Source organism: Parasteatoda tepidariorum, chromosome 7 (genome assembly GCF_982258835.1).
Source record: "Parasteatoda tepidariorum strain Cologne lab strain chromosome 7, Ptep-v5.0, whole genome shotgun sequence".
Taxonomy (NCBI): domain Eukaryota; kingdom Metazoa; phylum Arthropoda; class Arachnida; order Araneae; family Theridiidae; genus Parasteatoda; species Parasteatoda tepidariorum.
The window spans coordinates 62,211,258-62,234,543 of NC_141761.1; the positions used below are offsets into that span (position 1 = coordinate 62,211,258).

At 29.3% G+C, this 23,286-nt stretch overlaps 1 protein-coding gene across 6 annotated transcripts in view; it reads left to right on the plus strand.

Annotated features, from left to right (window-relative positions):
• Positions 1–23,286, plus strand: part of LOC107451579 (E3 ubiquitin-protein ligase Rnf220) — a 100,759-nt gene that overhangs the window by 52,442 nt on the left and 25,031 nt on the right. For all 6 annotated transcript variants that reach the window (XM_043046895.3, XM_043046896.3, XM_043046897.3 and 3 more), the window contains one exon: positions 21,746–21,872. In XM_043046895.3, the coding sequence (XP_042902829.2) occupies positions 21,746–21,872 (127 nt within the window). The remainder of the gene's footprint in view (positions 1–21,745; positions 21,873–23,286) is intronic.

Here is a 23,286-nt window from a genome sequence, read left to right on the forward strand (position 1 = left end):
TTACGTTCCTTTTCAGGGAACATCAATCTAGTTGATTCTGATTTGTACTAAAATTAATTTTATTTTATAGCCATCGTTGAACAGCCGACCCATTTTTGGGGGGTTTGCGATTATTAATGTTCAACCTCGTAGCCTTATATTTTTGAACCCAATTCAGAAGACAAAAGAACTCCTGGATCAAGTATTGAGAGAAATTTGTCTTCGTGGAGAGCTTTTTGATGTAGCTAACTCGCATTTGCGTTACAAGAAAAGAAAAACCACGAGAACCTCCTACGGTTAGCTCGGAAACTCTCCACGGTTGACGGCAAGGGAACTCTAACTCTATCATCCTTCTACCACTGATAATATTTTAGAACAGCACTGTGGTCGGTGCGAACCAATTGCGGAATTCAAATCGACCAGCCTTCGCTAGGATTCTAACCCGACTCACCTCATTTGAAGACGAACGTTCTATCCCCTGAGCCCCCATGGTTCCAATAAAAACAATTGTAATAGTTTTGACAATTATTTTTTAACTAAGCGTAAAGGCATCATAAGAAACCTTTTGGTCAAAAAAAATTACGCTAAAAATATGGTTAACAATAAATTGATTAAATAGCTTATATAAAACGCTAATGCGTACGTATGTATGTATGTATCAATAAAACCGATGATATTTCTTTTCTCGCGCTGGCAACAGTTTTCATTTTTAATTGATTGGATTCGGCGCGCAAGAGCACGTAGTGAGCAACCAGATAACAATAACCAGAGTGAGCATTATCAGGTTGTTCAATTCAGATTCATGCCCTAAAAACATGACAATTCGCGATCGCAACGCTCGAGTACGCCGTCTAGCGGGAGCCTGTAAATATCGGACATTAATTTATCACGTTTTCATTTAGTTCCATCAAAGTCATTGACTGAATCAGACGCCATTTTTTAGCAGCAAATAGGAAACAAAATTTCCCTAAGGAAAAGGCCGAAGAACTTGAAAAAAATCTCCAGAATATTAGTAAATCTTTCAGGAACAGAACACGCCAAACATTTGAAGAAAAATTCCTCAATAATTTTTAATTTCTATTATCAACAAACTTGCAACTGATGACTTCCGATTTCGGATACTGTTACAGATGTGTGTATTAAGGTAAAATGCATTTCTTCTGTCTTCAATTCATTACGAATTAAAGTGAAGTCAACATTGCTTTCGTCATTCCAGTGAATAAATATGAATTCAGAACATACAGAATTGTAATAGTTATAGAATAGTATATATTTCTGTATCCATATAATTCGGAAAACAACAATAAAAAATTATCCAAGTTACTTGAAATAGTGCCATTTCTGCTGATTCTTAATTAATTTAAATCGTTTTCTTGGTAAGTTTTTTTTAATTTTGAAAGAATAAGTTCAACTAGAATTCAGCTATTCTGTTTTTAGCTACATATTCAAATTCATATCAATTATAAAATTTTGCTGTGTAGTATGTTATCTAAAAGTAATGAAGGTATAAACTATGTATCTATTATTTGAGAATAAAGTTTTCAAACAAGGAACTTATCATTTTGGAATTCTCCGGGAATCATAAATCAGGTAAGTGCAATGATTTTTACAATAAAAAATTTGCTTGTAAATATTTTTTTTTCATTTGATGATGGTTCTCTACACTACAGAATGGGTTTTTACGTCTGATTAAGAACTATAAGAATAATAAAAAAAGAAACAATATGAAAGTTTTTATTTCAATGTAAAGAATTCTTAAAATTGTTTTTTTATCCTAAGAATTCTTTATTTTCCGTTTTTTAGTTTATAATTTTTTGATAAAAATTGTTCTCAAAATACTTTTTTTGAAAAATTAAATGGTATAACATTATGTGTTTATGTATACTTCTTGTATATTCCAATGTTTGAAGTAATATGATTTAGAAAAGTATGGAATAAAAATTCGGTACTAACGTATTAACGCCACCGCCGCTACAGATTTGGCGGATTTTAAGTGCCGCTAATCTACACTTAAAATTTTTGCGACAATTCATAAAATAAAACACTTTATTTAAAATCAAAATAGTTAATCGGATTTCGGTGGAAAATGAGCCGATATAGAGTTTAGCATAGATTCAAAACAATCATATCGCCATATGAATTCTGATGAATAAGATTCCAAATGAAATAACATTTCCAAAACGTACGTTTACCAAGATAAAGTTTTATGTTGTGGGAATTGGTACATTTTCGTTTTTTCGGTAAAATATTTCCCTCCTGAAAAAATAAAATTGCATCTTGTTTTGTTTTTGGCAAATCCCAAAGACGAATATTCGTAGCACTAAAAATGGCGACAAAAAAGAATTGTTTTTTTGTTTTTGTTTCGTCAGCATTCTTTATTTTACGTTTCTTAGTTTCTAAATAATGATTTTTATTGAAACTTGAAATTTTTTGATAAAAATTGTTGTCAAAAAACGTTGTTTACAAAATTAAATTTCATAAAATTATGAGGCTTATGTATACTTTTTGTTCATTTTAATTTTTGAACTAATATGATTCTTAAAACTATAGAATGTAAAGTTTAAATGGGCCTTTCATGTTATATCATTAAATTTAGTAATACTATTTCTCGGGCATTAGGTTTTAACTCTTATAAGAATATACATATTTTTTTCTGTTAATGTACAAATATTTTTCCGGTGTGTTTTGGATGTTCCTTCTCTAATAAAAAGCGATACCATTTTGTTTTCGGTTGTACAAGAAAGAAGATCAAGCATTTTTCTTTTTTAAATTTAATAAGCCACATTAAAGAAGGAACGTTGCAATGCTACAAGCTATATTAACGACGTCTCCAGAGTAACTGAATGACGGTTCATATAGAAATCGCAGGTAAGCGTCTCATACAACAACGCCCCCTATAGTTCGTTGCGATCGCGAATATTTAATTTAAACTCAATTAGGAATTAATTAATTAATTGAAGTGCGAATGCTTTAAAAGGCCGCTGTTGAATTGATATTTTTCTACTGGGAGCTACCTAAACGTCTAAAAAACGTTTAAGTGTTTGTATTGAATGCATTGAATTTTTTTATATTTCGCGTTTATTTATGCATTGAATTTTCACGCTTTAAAATGCAGAATATTAGTGAAGCAATATTTGATAATTTATTTTGCTAATATGTTTCTTAGTTAGCTAATGTTCTGATTTTTTCACCATGTACAATCTAAATAGCTAATATACTTTTTTAAAAGCCACTAAGAACATTGATAGAATTCTTCTACATAAGTACAATACTATGTCTTTGATGATAAAATACTATGCCTTTGATGATAATATATTATGTCTTTGTGCTAGAACATTGTGTTCATTGGCGAGCGAGCGCAGCGAGCCATGGTTCACGGCGTGAACCACATAGGATTGCGTAGCAATTCTCGGGGGTTGGCGAGCGTTAGCGAGCAGGGGGCGGAGCCTCCTAGTAGATCTTTATTCGTTTAAGTACCTATAAGTAAGTTTTCACGCGATATAAAATTGATTAGTAAAACTATATAATTAACTGTTTTTCAAATGACACATATGATTATCTGTTTATGATGTGTCCATTAAAGGATTTTCAAATGGTACAGACATAATATATTTTTAACAATGTGTACATTAAATTGTTCAAAAGTTGTTGAAAAAATTAATGTATTATTAATGAAAGTGATTTATGCTGGGAACTAGACTATTGTTTTACTTTTTATGTCTACTTCCTTATATTTTAGGCCAAGTTCAGTCTAAACGAATATCTTATAATGCTTAAAAAATAAAAGCCATTGCACCAAATTTTAATGGAGAAAAATTGGCATTTAAATTAACTTAAAGTACTGAATTCTGATAAATCATTATAGAACCTTAACTTTAAAATAATAATAATAATAATGCTATTTTTTTATTTAACCTTTATAATATAGATTTATTATATATTATTTAAATGTAATAAATGTATATATTTTTTGAAATTGCAATTAATAACTGTTTCTGTATGCAATTAAATTTTTACAAAGAATTCGATACTATTTGGATATTCATAATTTAATCAAAACTCGTGGAGTTTTCTAATTGTTTTCTTAGAAATATCATAACCGAACTTCAGTGCACAGAAAACTAGAAAATCGGGGAGAGCACATTTTTTATTCGATACTAACAATGCAACAAAGTCAGTAGGCTCTTCTATCAAATATATCAGCTTACTGACTTATTCACAACAGAGTATTTCAACAATTCATTCTGTTTATATTCTCCAAAGTTCAGAGATGGAATACTTCGTCTTTTGAGTCTACCCATGAAAAGAACTTCTCTCTCCTTGAAATTTCCTTCTTGAGGGACCAGTTGTCAAAAGCGACGGTCCCTTTCACTAAATCAAAGCTATAAAAGAGTGCAGAGAGGTTCTAGTCCATCACAGGTGCGAGAAAACTAGAAACCTCCGACCTTTCAACTCGTCCACCCCCCACATGCGGAACACCCCCATACAAGGTTCCGCAATCCTGATGATGATTCCAACAGACTTCGAAGTTTTCTATGAGTTTGTGTACGATGGGGTTTTCACAAAAATGCTTCCAATAGTGTAGACATCGAATCACGGAGGAAAAGAAGCTGAAAAAAAGCACTGGATTAAATAGCACCACATTAACTGATACATAAATTTCGATCATATTAAATATTATTCGAAAGTATTTAGTTATTTTTTTTAAAAAAAATAACTAATATACGAAACGTAATTTTAAGTTTACTATAAAGAACTTTTATACTTCATATGTTTTTAATAATATGTAATATTAGGGAGAGGGGAGGCAAGTGTGGACATTTTTTACATATTTGTCCCCCCCCAAAAAAAACCCCATTTAATACAATTTTTAACTCATGAAGTATTTTTTAACAATAATTGGCCATTTACCCGTATTCTGGTTTACATCAGGAATAACAAAATCGTTCCGTTTTCCAATAATAAGTTTTTACGAAAAGGTTGCTTTTGCTACACTAGTCCTACAGCTGGTACGAGGCGGGGCTAGAGTGGGCAGATTTCATAACTTATTAAGTGGTCATTTATAACTAGCCAAAAGGTATCTATAAAGCATAAATGACATTAAATTCAATCTTAAGTTTTTTATTTATTTTTTATTTTTATTTTATCCGTTATTGAACAGACTACCCAATTTTTGAGTTTACGACTATTGATGCTCAAAAAAAAAGAAAAAAGAAAAAGAAAGAAAAATGAGTTCAGGTTAATCAAGAGTAAACAATAAAGTTTCAAATACTGAAAAAAAAAATCAAAAATATCAAAATACGAGGAAACCATGGCAGGATAATTCAGGATTACGCTTTTTGTGAAGTAATTATGAAATAATTGGCTTTCCTTTTGTTATTTTGAAAAAAAATTTTCGGCGTTCAGAATTTCATGGTTTACTCTGTTTACCTGTACTTACTTTATTCTAAACTTAAAATTTTAAATTATTTATGTAGACCAAACGGAATTTGCTATGATACGTTCCTACTGTAGTAAAGTGTTCTCTTAAGTAGTAAAAATAAGTTTAAAATGCTCAGTGAGTAAATATATCACTTCGTAAGTGCACCACTTTGTAAGTGTATCTTAGTAAATGCGTTAGCTAACTTGAGAAAGATTCAGAACAATTAGCTAACTTGAGAAAGTCTCAGAACTAACTGAAAGTTCTCCCATCGAATAAAAGGGGTCTTGCTCACAGTTGACATTTTGATGTGGGTGGGATTAAGGGAGTGTCAGTGTTGACCCAACGGCTGGGAAGCGCACGTGTTCCGTATAGCGTTGAAATCATGACTCAATGGACTAAAGATCGAGGACGTGTATTGCACTTGCGACACAAGGGTACCTTTAGTAACTTTAGAAGTATTTTTACTATTCAATAAGAACTCTGACTTTTTGACTTCTCGACTCCCAAAAATGTACACAATGTTTCCCCTTTTACTGTACGCAGGTGCAGAGTGCAGGACCTCTTCAGGAATGTCAGTAATATGTGCACTCCATAATAGTCAAAGCCGGCTTTTGAGTATCATTTTAGATTCATTTTTTGTGGGATTATTGTGTGCGAAATTTTGCGAAATTTTATTTTTGCTTTTGAACTGTGCCTGTACTCGATGAATGTTAAATATGATGCATTCTTCCAAAACAAACTGTGAAAATATAGTTTCGACTAATTATCCTAATAAAAATGCTAACGATTTTTACGTTTGTTGATAGCATTTTTTTTTTTTTTTTTTTTTGTGAAAACTGAAATGATTTGCATTGTTTACTAAAATTAATATTCAAACTGAATTTCAATACGATAAAATAAAATGTTTGCTATGAAAGCAAACTGATTGCCGTAATGAATGACGCTTGAATTAATTATGTAATTTATGTTCTAATGAATATTATTTATGTAGTAATATAATTAATATTAATTATGAAAGAATATAATGAATATCAATTATGCAATATTAAATATTAGAATTGCTTAAAATGATAAAGCAATATTTGAATTATTATGAATAAGGATAATTAAAATTTTTTAGTAATTTAATTTTGAATTTTAATTTTTTATCTATTTAAATTTTTTTATTTTATTTAATCATACAATAAACAAAAGTTTAAATTGCTTGCTTGTAATGAACCAGATTAAAAATATTTGCCACAGGGATAAGAAAATTATATTTCTAAGAAAAACAATTCCAATATTCTAAACAAGTATATATATATATATAATAGAATTCCCCTGAAATTATAGTAGAACAATAAAAAATAAATACATTGCTCGTCGAAAGTCATGAACTTAATTATCAACCAGCTTCCGTTTTAAAAAGACGAGTTAATTTTTATTCTTTCTGATCAGAGCAAATCTTTCTAACTTTGAAACACTATTATATATTGGGTTGGATTACATTTTTTTTTAATAAATAGGTAAACAAAAAATTCAGGGTTATTTGAAAAAGAAAAAAAAAACTTTGTTAGCTTATTTTTACAGGCAAAATTAAAATTTGAATTCTTAGATTTAAACTTAATTCAAAACCTGCAAACCTTTAAGATTGGATGAGGAATTTCTTTTCCAAATTTGTTCAATAAAATCAAAAAGAGATCTTTAACAAAAATATTTTATGTAGTTCTTGATTACTGAGAGATGCATTTCTTACAGTAAAACATTTGGTGTTCGAAAATATTAGCTTTAGTTTAATAGATATTTAAAATTCATAAAAATTATATCAAAAAAGTGGATTCTACCGATTTTATACTATCATATCGTGATCAAAAAACTTTCAAATCAAACACACTATCATGGCTTGAAGTTATATCTTTTCGATATGAAAGAAAATTTTGGTTGAATTTAAAAATAAAATAAAAAGTTAGAAAGAATATAACTTGAGAAAAAAACGAGTAGAAAAATCATAAAATTAAAAAAAAAAGAATAACATAAAACAATTAATTTAATTTATTCTTAAAATATGATTTCAATGCTTAAAGAGAAACGCTAAAAATGTGTCTCCTTCTAATCAAAAAAAGTTTTTTTTTTGGTACAAAGACAAAAAATACCTATATTTTGAAAATAAACCTAATTCAAAAGTAGGTTTTGATGAACCTCTGGTTGGTCCTATTTTAAATCATTTTGATTTCGTTTTGGAGCAATTAACGATAAAATAAAATTGAAATTTTTGAACCTTTATTTGTTTGAAAGAAATACTTAAGCTTTTACTGTGCTGCATTAAAGAAACAAATGGAAAAAAACTTTTTATAGTGAAACAATGGAAGAACTAAAATATTTATGTCTCTTGCTCTTAAGTTTTTAATGTTGACATTACTATTCCTATGTAATTGAATTTTTCCTATTAATTAGTTAGCATTAATTTGCAAAACTAATGCGATTACTTAAATTTTCTTTTATTGGGGTTTCAGTCCTTGGCTAGATCTCAGATTCAGTAAACAAATTTTTGTGATATTGCCGAGCCAAAGTTTCTATTTTTGTCCACTTGAAACTTACCGTTGACTATTCTAAATACATTCTAAAGAATTCTTCTCCCTTTTTTACTTTTCCCATTTCCTATCCTAAATACGCCAGCAAGGAATTTTCGCTTTCTTTATTGCTAGAATTCATCTTGTAAATGTTACAGATCTTCCTGATTTATATCTGTGTTTGCCTGAGCAATGGAATCTAGATGTAGTTTAAGTCTTAAATGATGGTACGGTTTAGAAGTCGCAATTAGTAGTAGTTGAACCAAGCAGATATGTTGGGCTTTGAGAAATGAATGATACTTTTCTTGGATAAGAACCAAAATAGCATGATACATAAAATTAAAAAATAAAGAAAACTAAATTGCATGATCGCATTTGGATATATTCTAATCTAAATTCTTGTGCATGTGCATACATATTTTGTACAGTACTAACAGATAGTTAAGTCATTCGATTTTACTCCGATCCCTGTATTTACTTTACTAAATCGCTCTACTTAACTTACTTAAAATCAATCGAATAATAAAATTTAATGATAATAAAGATAAATAATTAAATGTTAGGTACAGATGAGATAGTAGAGATTTTCAACTGGACAGGCTAGGTACCCTAAATGTGACGTGATTTGTGATTTATAACAGTGGATTAGCCAACAGCCTTTCAAAAACATGATTGACGGGTAGATTACTTCAAGAGAATTGGCCATTCTAAGATTTTTTTTCTTGTGAGCTTGAGATTTTCAATTTGTACAATGCAGTGTATCCAAATATCATGCTGGATTAAGTTGAAAATGACCGATGCTACCCGTGACCAGGGGATGCTACCCGTGACCAGGGTAATGCAGTTTAAGCCAACCATCACAAGGTGAGGTAAAAATTGAAGAGGACAAGATCTTTCAAAACGTCGAGTCATCTTTTTTTCTTTTAGTTTTGTTTTCTCTTTTACTTGGTCTCCATCGATCAGTGTTGTCAATGTGCGAATTGTCATTAGTTAGAAAGGGTCAAGGGTTCCTCCCAAACCTTGTACCCCATTCAGTGTCATCAGTGTAGAAGAATATATTGACATTATCAAGACGTGTATGGTAGTAGGTGTGTAAGTGATAACCCCTCCTTTTGCTATTTATCCTTATAAGGGGAAAAGAGCTTTAAACATGACCCTATCAGAAACTTTGAAGGAAAGAAAAGGATTAGCTGACATTGCAAACGACTCAGATTGAAGAAAACTCGTTAATAACCAACCTGTGGAGTGTTTTTTTCTCTTTTCATTTTTTCTTTCTTTTTTAAGCAGCTTTTTATTTCAAAGAAACGGCTTACTGGTTTATGGGAACATGCAGTGAAAAACATCTTAGGAAATATGCACTTAGAATTGAGAGTTTTGCGAAAAAAATGGAATCTTCCCTTATTCTCTTTTATGCAGAATTTTTATTAAACGTATTTTTCATACTTTTTGCATTATTTTGTATTAATTTTGGTCAAAACAAATGAAAAATATTATATTTAGCATTTTAATAGTTTATGATTATGATATACAGTATGAAACACCGGTTACCTTTTCTACATTAAAGGTAAAAATCTTCCAAACACGAATAATTTCCAAACAATAATTTTTTAAATTGCGTTTGTTTGCAGTTATTTAAATCTAAGAAAAACAGGTATTCGCCATTGAAATTTACAAAATCAATTATTGCTAAATTTTTGAATATGAAGGAATTGTTTTTTTTCTTTTCTTTTTTCTTTCTTTTTTTTTTTTCTTTTTTTTTTCAAATTAGCTTTTGGATTTTATATTTTACTGCAAATTGCGGTAATCTAATAAATTTTTTAGTAACTATTGTTTATAATTACAAAATACTAAAATATATTTTTGCTTGTAATTAGAGCGTCAGAAAATATATATATATAAAAGGGACGCCGGGATCCCATCTGCGTCAAAGGGTTAAACCTGCCAATTCAATTTATGGAGGAAACATAGTGTTGTGCAAATAATGCTTATTCGTAATATAATCACTTCATAAAATCACCCTTAGCTGCTAAATAACGTTTCTTAATTTTGATGATACCGATTAGTGTCTTGTCATTTGTATGTGTATCTGTCTGCTTTGTACCAGTGATTTGTATCACACTTATTTTAGTTTGATTGTCACGTATATTCGAAAATGACTAATTAAATCAAAGTTAATCTGTTCTTTAAATCACATCGGTGATCTTTTATCCAGATCATAGCTCACAATATGTGTTAAAGAAAATGAATATAACTAAAAAATGAATATAATTAAAAAAAGGAATAACACAGCTAAAATACGTGCTTAAGAACATTATAATAGCTGAAAATGCGCCTTCAAAAATTTGGATGTAGTTAAAAATGCACGTTTTAATTGCTAGAAATGCGCATTTGAAAAAAAAACTAGTTTTAGCCTAAAATGTTTTTTTAAGAATATAGACATTTTTAAGACTACTGTTCTGAATATAGCATTTTTAAAGAATTAAATAGCGTATTCTATATTTTACGAGTTTAAAGTATCTTTAACGCCTAGTAATGTTTCCTAGTGTTTTATTTTAACAACAGTGTTCTGTAAAAAGAAGGAAGTAAAAAAAAAAAAAAAAAACTAATTTTCTCTCCATGCCTGGTATCATATGTAAGGATAAAACCAAGAAGATATCCAGAGAAGAAAGAAATGATTCTAAACTTCTCCAAAACTCTCTCCAATTTCCATATAAAGAACGTAGCACCTGCTTTCTCATCCCAGTACTGCATTTTTCAAGCTTTAGAGTACGGAAAGAAATGTCAGTATTTGAGAAAGCTTCAAAAATCCTTCCATCTAGAAACACAGGTCTTGTAGATGAAGAAGAAAAAAAATGGCGATCTTCAAACCGCTGTTCAGATAAGTTCCCACTCAAGTTGTGGATTGAGGGCGCACTCCGTTATAGTGATGCGCCCCGTAGCAGATGTGAAGTGAGGATGGGGCTTATCAAACGCCCATTTGGGGCACCTCGGCCGCTTAATAGGGCTGCCACGAGGACCCCAATCTCTCTTTTTCTTCCCTTCTCTTTTTTTGAGAGAGTATATCTGTCGCCAATTGCAGATATGTTTTCCAAGAGAGTATGTATTACCGCTTATGTTTACTGAATATCTTGAAGAATGTTTGGCTCAGGCTCAAACTGGCTGGCTTTGATATTTCTCTTCGACGAAGCCAAAGCGGATTCGGCTAGAAGAGCTTCCACCAATTGGAATTCTGAGTGAATTAGAGAGGAACAAAACACTTTGGTAAAAGAAAAAAAGAAATCTTCAGTCGTTGTTCTAAAAGAAGCCAAAACAATTTGTAATTTTTGTTATTTTTTCTTAAAAGAAGTATCTTATGTTATGAATTTTAAAAAAAGTTACAATGGTAGAGAAGAAAAAATAATTTGGTAGCAGAATCCATTTCGTGAATCCTTACATATTCATGCATCCAGGCAGGGCTGGATTACCCGTTAGGCCAGACTAGGCCATGGCCTGGGGCCCCAATGATTAGGGGCCCCCTTAAAATGGATTTTATGAAACTTAATTTTAAAAAATTAAGAAAACAATGATTTTTCAAATTTTTTCATAATGTTATGATTATTTTTTAGTTCTAATTTAATAAAATAAAGTAAAATTTAATTTATTATTATTTATTTTTATTTTAAATATGTTTTCTTAAATGAAAAGCTATATAAATACTTTTACATTTGAATAAATAAAAAATATACGAGAAGAAAATTTAATCTAAGGGACCCAAAAATTTGAATGACCTAGGGCCCCGCGTTCGCTTAATTCGGCCCTGCATCCAGGTTTTGTTTTGATTTTGTAAAAATTGCTCTGGTGATTATTCCTAAGAGGCATCATACTTATACAACAATTTATTTGGATTTCCTTCTGAAAGGTAACTAAAAATGTTAGTTAAACGTGATTTGAAGAAAATGTGGGGTGTAAGAAACAGCATTTTCAGATCATAATTTCTACGTTACTAGGTGATATTCGAATAATAATTTAAAAAACTCGTAAAATTATTGTTCTTTAACGTTCTTTGCAAAATATATTTTGCAAAAAATGTATTCTCCATATGATAAGACTTAAGTCTAGAGAGAATAAATATAATACAGTAAAAAAATTGTCAAGAATTTTACTTATAAGAATGTATTCTAATTATTTTTCAAAAAAAGAAAAAAGAAAATTTTTGGATAACCAAAATTAAGTAGTGTCCAAAAAAAAAAAATAAAAAAAAGAAGACAGCAAACTGGTAGGATGTTTTTGATAAAGGGAGAGGGATTTTTTTAAATGATTAGTAACCAAACTAAACGTGATACCTACACTAAATACATTATCTCTTTAGTGGTATTATAGTTATCAATGCACTTTTTTTTTCTGAATTGCACGTCTATCAAAATATTTTCGATACCACCTTTTACTTATTTGAAACAAATACTTGAGGAGTTTCATTCATCAAATTATGCCATTGAGTCTAAACATAACAATTCTGTAACAAGATTTGTTACATAATGTTGTGATTTCTTTTTTTCTGAACTTTAGTTTAGAAAGAGTGCTTAGCAAAGTTTTTGGTTTCGTGGCTTTATTATTTCTAATTTAAGTTGCAAAAATGCTTGTTCTTAGTTAACCATCATTTTCAATTTCATTAGCTTCTAATTTTGCCTATCAATGAAAAAGAAAAAAAAAGGAGAAAAAGAGAGAGAGGAAGTTTTTAAGACGGCCATCGCTAATCAAGTTTCATCTCCATTCGTATTTTTAAAGTTTAAAAAAAAAAGTGAGTAAACCATAAAGCCCCGAATGTTTAAGAATGTTTTAAAAATATCAATCTCAAACATATTATTGAAGAACTTTGCACCTTAATCATTATAGTAATCCTATATTAATTTATTTGCAACTTCACATATTCAAAAAAAAAATTTTTTTTTTAACATTTGAAACTTTACAGCTTACTCTAAGTTTACCTGAATTAACTTTTTTCACACTTAAAATTTGAAATGACTTATGTAGGTGAAAGAAAAATTGCCATGAAGTGTTTTTCCCTTGGTATAGCGTCATCTTAACAATCTGGAATTTTTTAATGTAACACATTTTTTATAGTTTCCTCATTTTTAAACAAATGAAAAAGAATGTTAACAAAATTTGACATCTTCGCCAAATCTTGCAGCCCTATTCATCCCTAAACTTAAACTTTCCCTCGGAGTAGCAGATAAGCGAGAGAAGGATTTGTTAAAGCTAGAAATAGATGAGTGACAAAATGTTTTACATGGCATGCACGGGGCGGCAGGATGACCAACCCGTCTTCCCATCCGGAATGGTCCCCCACTCCACCCCTGACAAATTTCCCGGATTCCCCTCTCATTCATCACGATTCTCTTTTATTATGTTGCCCAACCTCTACCCCCTCCTTTTCTTTTCTATCCTTTTTTTTCGATTTTTTTTTTCCTTTTTATTTCCGGTACAAGAGCGATGCTGAAGAAACTACTGGGTAACTAGGAACTATCATGCGGATTTGATTTTTATGGACAAAATAGAAGATACTATTTGGCGAGGTGGAATTATATTCCTGTGTTATTTTGGCCATTAAGATTTTTTTTTCCGTTTTAATATTTATTTGAGAAATTTTAAATTTCTTTTTATTGATTTTTCTAATAATTGCTTTTTGTTAGACGAGGAAAAATCGTTGTCAATACAAAGGAAAACAAAAATAGAGAAAAAAATTGTTAAATATTAAACAAAACTTACATTCAAACGATTTGTACCATTTTATAAACATTTTTAAAAAATATCGTTTGCTGGTATTAAAAGTTTCTAAAGGCCAGTTGCTATAGATTTTCTTTTTTATTTCCGGTACAGGAGCGATGCTGAAGAAACTACTGGGGAACTAGGAACTATCATGCGGATTTGATTTTTATGGACAAAATAGAAAATGCTATTTTGGCAAGATGGAATTATATTCCATTGTTATTTTGGCCATTTATAGATTTTTTTCTTTATTAATAATTATACAAGAGACTTGAAATTTTAATTTATTTATGTTTCTAAAAATTGCCTTTTGCTAAGTAAGGAAAATTCGATGTTAATACTAGAGAAAACAAAAATAAAATAAAAAATATGAAATATTAAACAGAACTTACATTCAAACGATTTGTATCATTTTAAAAACATTTTTAAAAAATATCGTTTGCTAGTATTAAAAGTTTCTAAGGGCCTGTTGCCATAGATTTTTTTATCATATTTTTACAATCAATTTTAAGTTTCGATTTATTGAGACTTCTAACAATTACTATTTGTGGGATCAGTTTTTAAAAATCCTTGCTAATTCTGAATTAAATATAAAATGAAGAACAAAATTATGACACATTGAATAAAACTTATATTCAAACGATTTGTACCATTTTCAAAAAGTATCGTTAGCTTGTAATATAGGTTATAAAAATAAGTGTTTATTTTATCTTTTCATTTCTTAGTTTGCTCAGTTTTAACCCAATTTATTTTAAACACATTATCTCAAAGTCTTAACAACATCTATATCTAATTATTTTGCGCATTTTATTCTATGATTTTAATTGAAACTAATTTTTTCTTTCAAAAAATTCCTTTCTATAGTTTACATGGATGAAAGTTTTTCAATATTTATCTCTTCTTTATAGCTTGTTTCAAATTTTTTATTTATTTTAATTATTTATATTTTTTTAAATGCTTATTTGATTCAATCAACGAAAGTTTTTTGAAGTTCAATCTAATTTGTCAGTTTAAACTTTTCAATTTTTGCTGAAATTGGAATATTAGCATTATTGGCAGATTAAATAATTAATCTACCTACAGATATAGAATGTATAACTAGAATATATAGATATAGAATCTATTATAATATACTCACTATTAAATGAATTTTTTTGTGAAAAAAATACTAAGGTGAAATTTTTTCCCCACAGAAATATATCACAAATGTATTAATGTAATATTTCGATAATAATAATAATAATAATGTTGAGAAAGGCGATTGTGAAAAAAAAGAGTATTATAAATAAAATAAAAATTTTTTGAAAAATATATATAGCCTTCTAATTTTTTTCTCTGACTTGATAAAGTATATTTTAATATTTATTTTATGAAAATTCTTAGAAAACTTTCTTCGTAGTAAGGTGAGTTTAACACCCTTTAGGTCTCTCTATCAAAATCTAACTCCTCCTTAGGAAATTCATCGATAATATTCTTGATTAAATTTCACCATCTGTGGCATCATTACTGGCGGGATACACTGAATTTCGTATACTGCATAAATTATGCAAATTAGCTCTAAAATAACGGCAGATGTTTAAACTTGCATGCGAAAAATAGAACAGTATGTTCCTCAAAGAGCTGATTATAATTTTTCTTTACTGAGTTTTAGTGTAAATCAGTATTTAATTGACTATTGAATAATTCAGTTTTGTAGTTTTTTGACTATCTTTGAGGATCATACTCATTTTGTATTCTTAAAAAAAATTTATACTTCATCAGACTTAAAAATTAAGCGAATAAACTTCGTTTCTGAAAATAGCTGACATTGTTAGAGATACAAAATTTAAATTTTTTTCTATAACCTGCATTAAACAGCAGATCCAATTCTGAGTTTACGACTATCAAAGTGCAACTTCATATCCTTGTAATTTTGAGCCCTACCCAGAAGACAAATGAACTTCTGTATCCCAGTCGATACGAATTCCGCATCCGGCTTGCACCGATCACAGTGCTGACGCGAAATATTCTTAGTGGTAGACGGATCATGGGTTAGAGTACCTTTGCCGTCAGGCTAACCATGGGAGGTTCTCGTGGTCTTCCTCTCCATGTAAAGTAAATGCGGGTTAGCTCCATCAAAAAAAATCCTCCACGAAGGCAAGTTTTTCCAATACTTGATCCAGGAGTTCCCTTATCTTCTGGATTGGGTTCGAAATTACAAGGCTACGGAGTTGAACATTAGTAGTCGTAAACCCATAAAATTGGGTCTTCTGTTCAACGACGGTTATAAAATATAAAATAAACTAAAATGAACGTCTGTATCAAGAATTAGGACAAGCTAGCCTTCGTAGAAGAATTTTTGTAGGTGAAACTAACCCGCATTTGCTTTATATGGAAAGGAAAACTACGGAAACCTCTTACTGGTAGCCCGACTGCAAGAAGATCTAAATTCATGATTTACCACTGAGGATATTTTACGTCAGAACTGTGGTCAGTGGATAGACATACCACTGGGATACGAATCTGGGTCTCCTCATTGAGAGTCGAACTCTCTACGCCTTGAGATCTCGCTGCTCAAAATTTAACATTTAAACTGAATAATATTTGGAGACTTGTGAGTTTTAATAACTTTTGTCTGTTGAGCTCTGATTAGTTTCTTTGAGCGCGAAATGGTGGTCTTTGGGTAACTTGATTCATTTTCTTTACAGAAGTTTAGTTTGTTCTTTGTTTTGGAATTGAGTATCCTACACCACAATAAGTGCAAATCGTAATCAACCTTAATTAAGTGGAAAATTCAATCATGTTTTCGTCCAAGTTTTAGAATGTCAATTGAGTAATCAAATTTGAAAAGAACTATAATACGGTAAACGTAACGCCATATTTCGTCTACAAAAAATTTTAATGATACTATTGTTCAACGCGGTTTAAAAAAATTTTAACATTGTATTGTAATTCTTTATCTGCGTTTAATGTTTTGATGAATACAATTTGATGGCGCTTTGTTACATCACGGTCTGTTTCAAATTGACTTTTAATTTAATTCTTTATGATGACTGTTAGTAAACTAATAAATGATAGTGTTTGTGTAAAACGTTTTTCTTTTTAATATTTTGTTTTGTTAAAATGTTTTGCTAATGATAAAATGTTTCATTTTTCTTCTTTTTAGAAATATATAATAGTCAAATAAAGTGAAAACATGTCTTTTCACAAAAACATAATGTAAATGTCACATTCATACATATGTTTAGAAATGCAAGAATAAAAGACCGTTTTATTTTATGGATTCTTTTTCAAAGTACAATTCTCAAAGCACATATTTGAATGATATTTCTATATTGCTTTAAGAAGGGGAATGTGGGATCTTACTGTCGCTTTTGAAGATAAAAGAGAAGTCAAATATATATATTATATCCATTTATGAAAATCCACAATGCATTTTAGCACACAAAATTTCTGTCAATTCAACATCAAAAAGCTAAGGTTTTTTTGAAAAGCGAACGCATTTGTATTCGAGAAAATCATATTGTGTTTATCTTATGTCAAAAGGAACATTTTGAAAATGATTTTTATATGGATACATGTTTTGTTTGGGCTAGGTTCGATTGAACTATAGAAATTGCGGAAAATAACAATGGTCGATTTAAAGGATTAATTTTTTTTAAATATTGTTATGTTAAAAGATTAATCACACTCACAAGGATATATAATAGAATTAACAACAAAAAATACTTTTTTTTTAAACTACTTAAGTTAATCTTTACTTATCGATATAAGGAATCGCTATCTAATCGTTATTTGAATTCTGGAAAATAATCTTTTGTTTCCAGAACAAATGATCTTTTGTTTGTTGGTTTTTTCTAGAAAATAATCTTATCTCAAAAAGAGTGTTTTCAAAATAATGAATATATTTAATTTAGGCTAAACTAAAAAATAGTTGAAATGAGCGAACTTTATGTAAATTGATATGAAATTTTTTTTTCTGCTGTTCATTTTGCCATTGTATACTAATTTGTTAATTTGTTTCAGTCCCAAAGAATTTAAAAGTTTCTATAAATAGAATAATGAAATAGAAGAAAAAAATTTCAAGGTGTTTCATAAATCATCCTTATTAAGTTATCTAATTATAAACAGTGTAATTAAAACTCTTAATTATGATTAATTTTTAACAGCTAAAATTTTTTAGATGAACAACCGGAATGTATTGCTATATTTTTTTGCGAAACAAAATTGAAATAAACGTAAAATTATGTCATTATACATGGACCTAATTATGCACAATGCAGTTTTATGAAGCATTTTAACTTGATCAAATATTTTCAAATTCAGTTCAAACTTATTCATTGCAGTGTAAAACTAGTGGTATTTAAAAAATATGTACATAAAGTAGGTTTAAAATTACTACTACTGTCTCATTCATATCTATAAATTATTTTTTGCACAATTTTGAAGGAATATTTTTTATTACAATTATATATTTAATATTTTGATAATTTATTAATGAACAGAATATACATAAAATAAGATTTTTACAAAGTTTTCATTAAATAATGAAGTGACCTTAAAAATCCTATACTTTTTTAATAATGTATTGTTATTATACTTTCATGCTACCATAATAAAAATGAGAATTCAGTTTCTTATAATAAAATGAGTGATTTAATGTGAATAAATTGGAAAGTTTAATTTAAACATTATCGATGTCTCAAAAATAAATTATTCTTCACGTCATAGTAACATAAAAAAAATTAAGATTTTTGTAAGAAATCATAAATATTTTTATTTTTAATGTCTCGTCTTAATAAGAAAAGACAAATGAATTAAATAATAGGATAATTTAGGCATGATTAATCTTCTATTTTTTTTCTTGAAAGCTTTAATCAATAAATTTTTAATAATTTAACTATTAAAGAAAAATTACATAAATTTTAAGTAAAAAAGTCTGTTGACAGTTTACCTATTATCAAAATTGCGGAAACAAAATATTTCAGTAATTGTTTGTTTCCGGTATGAAGGTACCGTTCCCAGCCTGTGAGTGAGCTAGCTCTTGATACGAGATATACGTATCTAGAGCTAGCTCATTGACAGGCTAAAGAAGATCTATACCAGATAGATCTTCTTTATCTTTTAGTTTAGTAGCTTTGAATGTTCCAGAAAATGTTCAGTTTTTATTCCTCTCTAAAGAAGTACTTGCAAATTCTGATTGATATATTCTACGAAAAAGTGGATTAGTAGTTATTTCAATTGACACCCTGCTGTGATACGCTGTACTGAACGTGAGAATGTTTCACAATTACCCCAGGGGTCGTGAGTGGTTGATGTGTTCTAACAAGAACCATTCTGAAAAAAAAAGGAGGGGAAATACCTGTCGCGCATTTTAGACCACCATGAAATTTTCACTTTCGAAATTCAGATTATCGAATTTTTGTTTTAGCCTGCACAAGACTTCTCGATGTTTATAGATTCTGTTATGTATTAATTGTAAGTTATTACGAAAGTATAGAAATCAGTTATTCTACAAATAATCTAGATTATGTGTAAATTATCTAGGGTTATCTAGGGTTAAATTGTTTCCTTTCTCAAAGCAAATTATCTAAATAATGTGCGCGTTGCCTAGATAATCTGCCCATAACCAAGATAATCTTGCATATTACCTAGATAATCTTGCATATTACCTAGATAATCAGCACATTTCCTAAATAATCAGCACATTACCTAGATAATCTGCACATTACCCTGATAATCGGCAAATTACCTAGATAATGTACATAACCTAGATAATCTGCACATTACCCTGATAATCTGCACATTACCTAGATAATCTGCACATTACTTACTATACCCTCGTTAATGCGAAAATAAACTTTGCCGGAACAACAACGTTTATGTAGGCTTAAATTTACATAATGGTACTCACTTTTTTTTCCTTTTTGAATCTTAAGAATCAAGTTACAATGCAACTAAACTATTAAAAATTTTTTCGATAAAAAAACTTACGGCATAAAAAAATTAAAAAAGTAGGAACGACGTTGAATCTGTTTGACAAAGCAACGCACATTTATTTTGAAAATTTACGTTTAAATTACCTTCAATTTTAAATTAATTTATACTTTTACTTTTATTTTCTATTTATTTCAGTCAAAAAATTTCGTAACAAAGTTTTCCTTTTGCTCATAAAAGATCTTCAGTTTCATTTACAGAATGCTTTATTTATGCAGTTTAATTCCTTAATTGGAAAACTTTCTCTACCCATGAAAATAATCTTATTGTTGACATTTAACAATGTCTGTGAAATGGATGCAAAGAAGTCATTTATTCATTATTCAAAGTCTAATATCGCCAGAAGTTAGAGCATTTTACATCAGCATAATGATGCGAGTGGGCCAAGTTTAGACCATTAATACAAATTAACGTAAATAAGAGACATTTGTCGTAGTGTCTCCAGACTGTTTTAGCCAAGTCTCGCAACAATTGTCGACTTTCTTTTAAATGGTGGCCTAGCAGTTAGTTAACATAAACATATGAGCACTTATAAACAAAAAAGATAGTTGTTTAATTCAATTAGATGAGCAAGATTTCGAAGGAGACTGCAGATAAGTACTTGATGTTTCTGGAAACAATCCATGTAAATGATACTATCAGATGTTATTAAATTTTAGAAGGAAAAACAAATGATAAGTAGATGCTTGAGCAGCTTAATTATATTACCAATAATTAAAGAAAAACTTGTTTTTTACGTTATAAAAGCTTAAAAGTGAGCATAATTGAATTTTACATTCATAACTCTTCTTCTAAAAAAAGAAGATAGTAATTGTATTTTTCTTTATATATTCTATTATCAAGATAAAAACTTGAATTTTAAGAATAAACCCAAATAAAATTAGATAAAATATTCACCTTTACGGATATACTACAAAGACCTTATAAAAATTAAATATATAAAGTTCATTTTATTTGTTTTAATCTTCAGTCTGTGAGCACACTGTAAAAAATTCCCGATCAAATTACGCTATTAAGTACCGTCATTTTAGATGCATTATCCATAATTTTTTTTACAATAAAATACATTTTCAACCTAAAATATTATTCTATAATTTTTACAGTAATATATATTCAATTAGTGATGCAGGTGTTTTGTGGTAATTATTACTGCGAAAATTACGGCATACCAGATTTTTTGTTCCGTAGTACTTTCCGGTGAAAATGGATTTCACAGTAAAAAATATCAGCATCCTAAATGCCGGTACTTTTGACTATAATTTAATCCAGAATTTTTACAGTGCGGTCACAGACAGTGATTGCATTTAAGAATATTGAATTATTTATACATGAAATAGAATATTGAATGTCATTAGTACAGTTTGTCTTCAAAATTTAAACACGCAGCAAAATTCCGCTAAACTATACAATTGAAAAAATATGTGACGTAATAACCGGAAAAATTCTTAAATTATAACTGTAAATGTTATCAAAAAATGTTCATTAATTAAAATTGATTTTATTATTTTTTGGGATTTTTAAAAGTGTCGTATAAAATGGATGTTAAATGCGGGATATAATGGATGAAGTGTCTTAATTTTCTGCAAAGCGTGAAGACGGGCAGATTATTTCAAATTAAAGGCTCCAACACTAACAATGCTGAAGAAAGCTGCCGAATTCACAAAAAACAAAGTTTGGGAGAATTATAAGCTGAAATCCGAAAAAAAAGAGCATTTCTGAAATTTATAGCATTTTAAATAGATCAAAGTATATTTATCAAGTGTTGGAAGAAAGAAAAGGAAAGATGAATTCGCCTAGAATCTGAGATGTGGGCGACCGCGTGCAATGAGTGTTCAGACCGATGGACGAAATATGTCAATTCGCCCAATAAAAACTCTTATGGTGTATCAGCGTCTAAGTTAACCATTGATTTAATTGCTTTTTTTTCTTCCTTTAGTAAAATATTACTTTGTCCTCCCTAAATTTACACCTTTATTTTTTACTTCCTTTTTGACGAAAATTCTGAAAAAATGTGTTTCAAAGGCTGTATTTATGGAACACCTAATATATATGTGTATGTTTATTTTGTTTTCAGGACATAAAAAATTTTACTTTGAGGGAGGACAAACGCCATTTTGTCCCATATGTGGTCAAGCTCTTCAACTCTCAGATCTTGCGAGTCATTTCGAAATGGAAGTAGAGAGGTTACCAGAAATACGAAAGTATGTTTCTCTTTTTATCAACGATTTTTTTTAAACCTATTATAACATTATAGTTTCATTTAAATATTTTCATAGAGAAATATTGTCCTAAGTCTTATTAAAAGGCAGGTTAAGTTTGGGGAAAAAATCCTGGATTTTCTTAACTTATCACTGCCCACGTTATTGTTTACTTATTTATTTGTGGAGTTATCCAATATTATCCAAAAGGATTCCTACCTTAAAAGAGACAAATTTAACTCAATTGAATATTTGTGTACAACCTCTGAACAACAATGCTCGATTCTGTTTATATTTTCATCACCCAAGACGTTATCGAATGAATAAAATTATTATTTATTATGGATTAAATTGAATAGTATCCTGCTTTTTTTTCTCCAGGAAATGCCTAAAATGGCACAAGAATTATTTTTTCGACATGAATTACTTTAGATTACTTTAGACATTTGCCGCTGTTAACAACCATTTAATTAGCAGCTAAAAATACTTCGACTGCCAAAGGTTAATAATGATGAATAATCGTAGAGAACAAGTACTGAGATAAAAATTAATTTCTGAAATTTTTCTTCGATTTATGCAAATTCTAGATTTATAATTTCAGTAAAAAAAAATTAAAAAAGCCGTTAAAAGTAGTTTTGAAATTTTATAGAATCGACCAACTTTCGGTATAAAATAATTTTTAACCCCAATAATGTAAATTCTAAATTTGTTAGCTAATTTGGCTAGAGATTTTTTTCAGTTTTAAAAGCTCTAATACTAAATAACACAGTTAAGATTTGCTTTAAATATTATATAGTTACAAGAACTCTTCGCTACGCTTTATGATTACGTCCAGTTCGTTATGCTTCTGATATCCTTTACATATTATATCCAACTAAATGTATCTTAACACAACAAAATATACGAATTGCTTAAAACTTCTTAGAAAAATTATCGTAAATTTCTATTCTATGCACCATTTTCCCCAGAGCATTCTTCTGATTTTAATGTATTGTTACCGAAGATCAGCATATCAGTACATCACAACAAAAGAAGTTTTTCTCGAACAGGTAGGTACGAATTGATTAGTGATGCTTTAAGTAAGTTAAAGGCAGTTCGAAAGTTTGGGAGGGTTGTTAACTAACATGAAAGAGATGCAACAATTCTTCATGGGGAAGTCCAGAACCTGGAAGAGACTAGTCTCCCAAGTTAGTTCATGCTAGTTAACTTACTATTCAACTGCCACAGATTTAGAAGATTCAACAAAGAAGTCTGTTTTATAGAAGAAGCCGCTGTCTTTCTCCATTTGCCTTACTTTCCATTTGAACAAAGATTAATAGTTTCTCTTCTATTTTCTCACGTTTTTACCTTCTCAATCTATTCTAAGGATTGCCCTTGGTAAATTCTTGATGAGATAATAAGCAGTTTACTGGTGGCC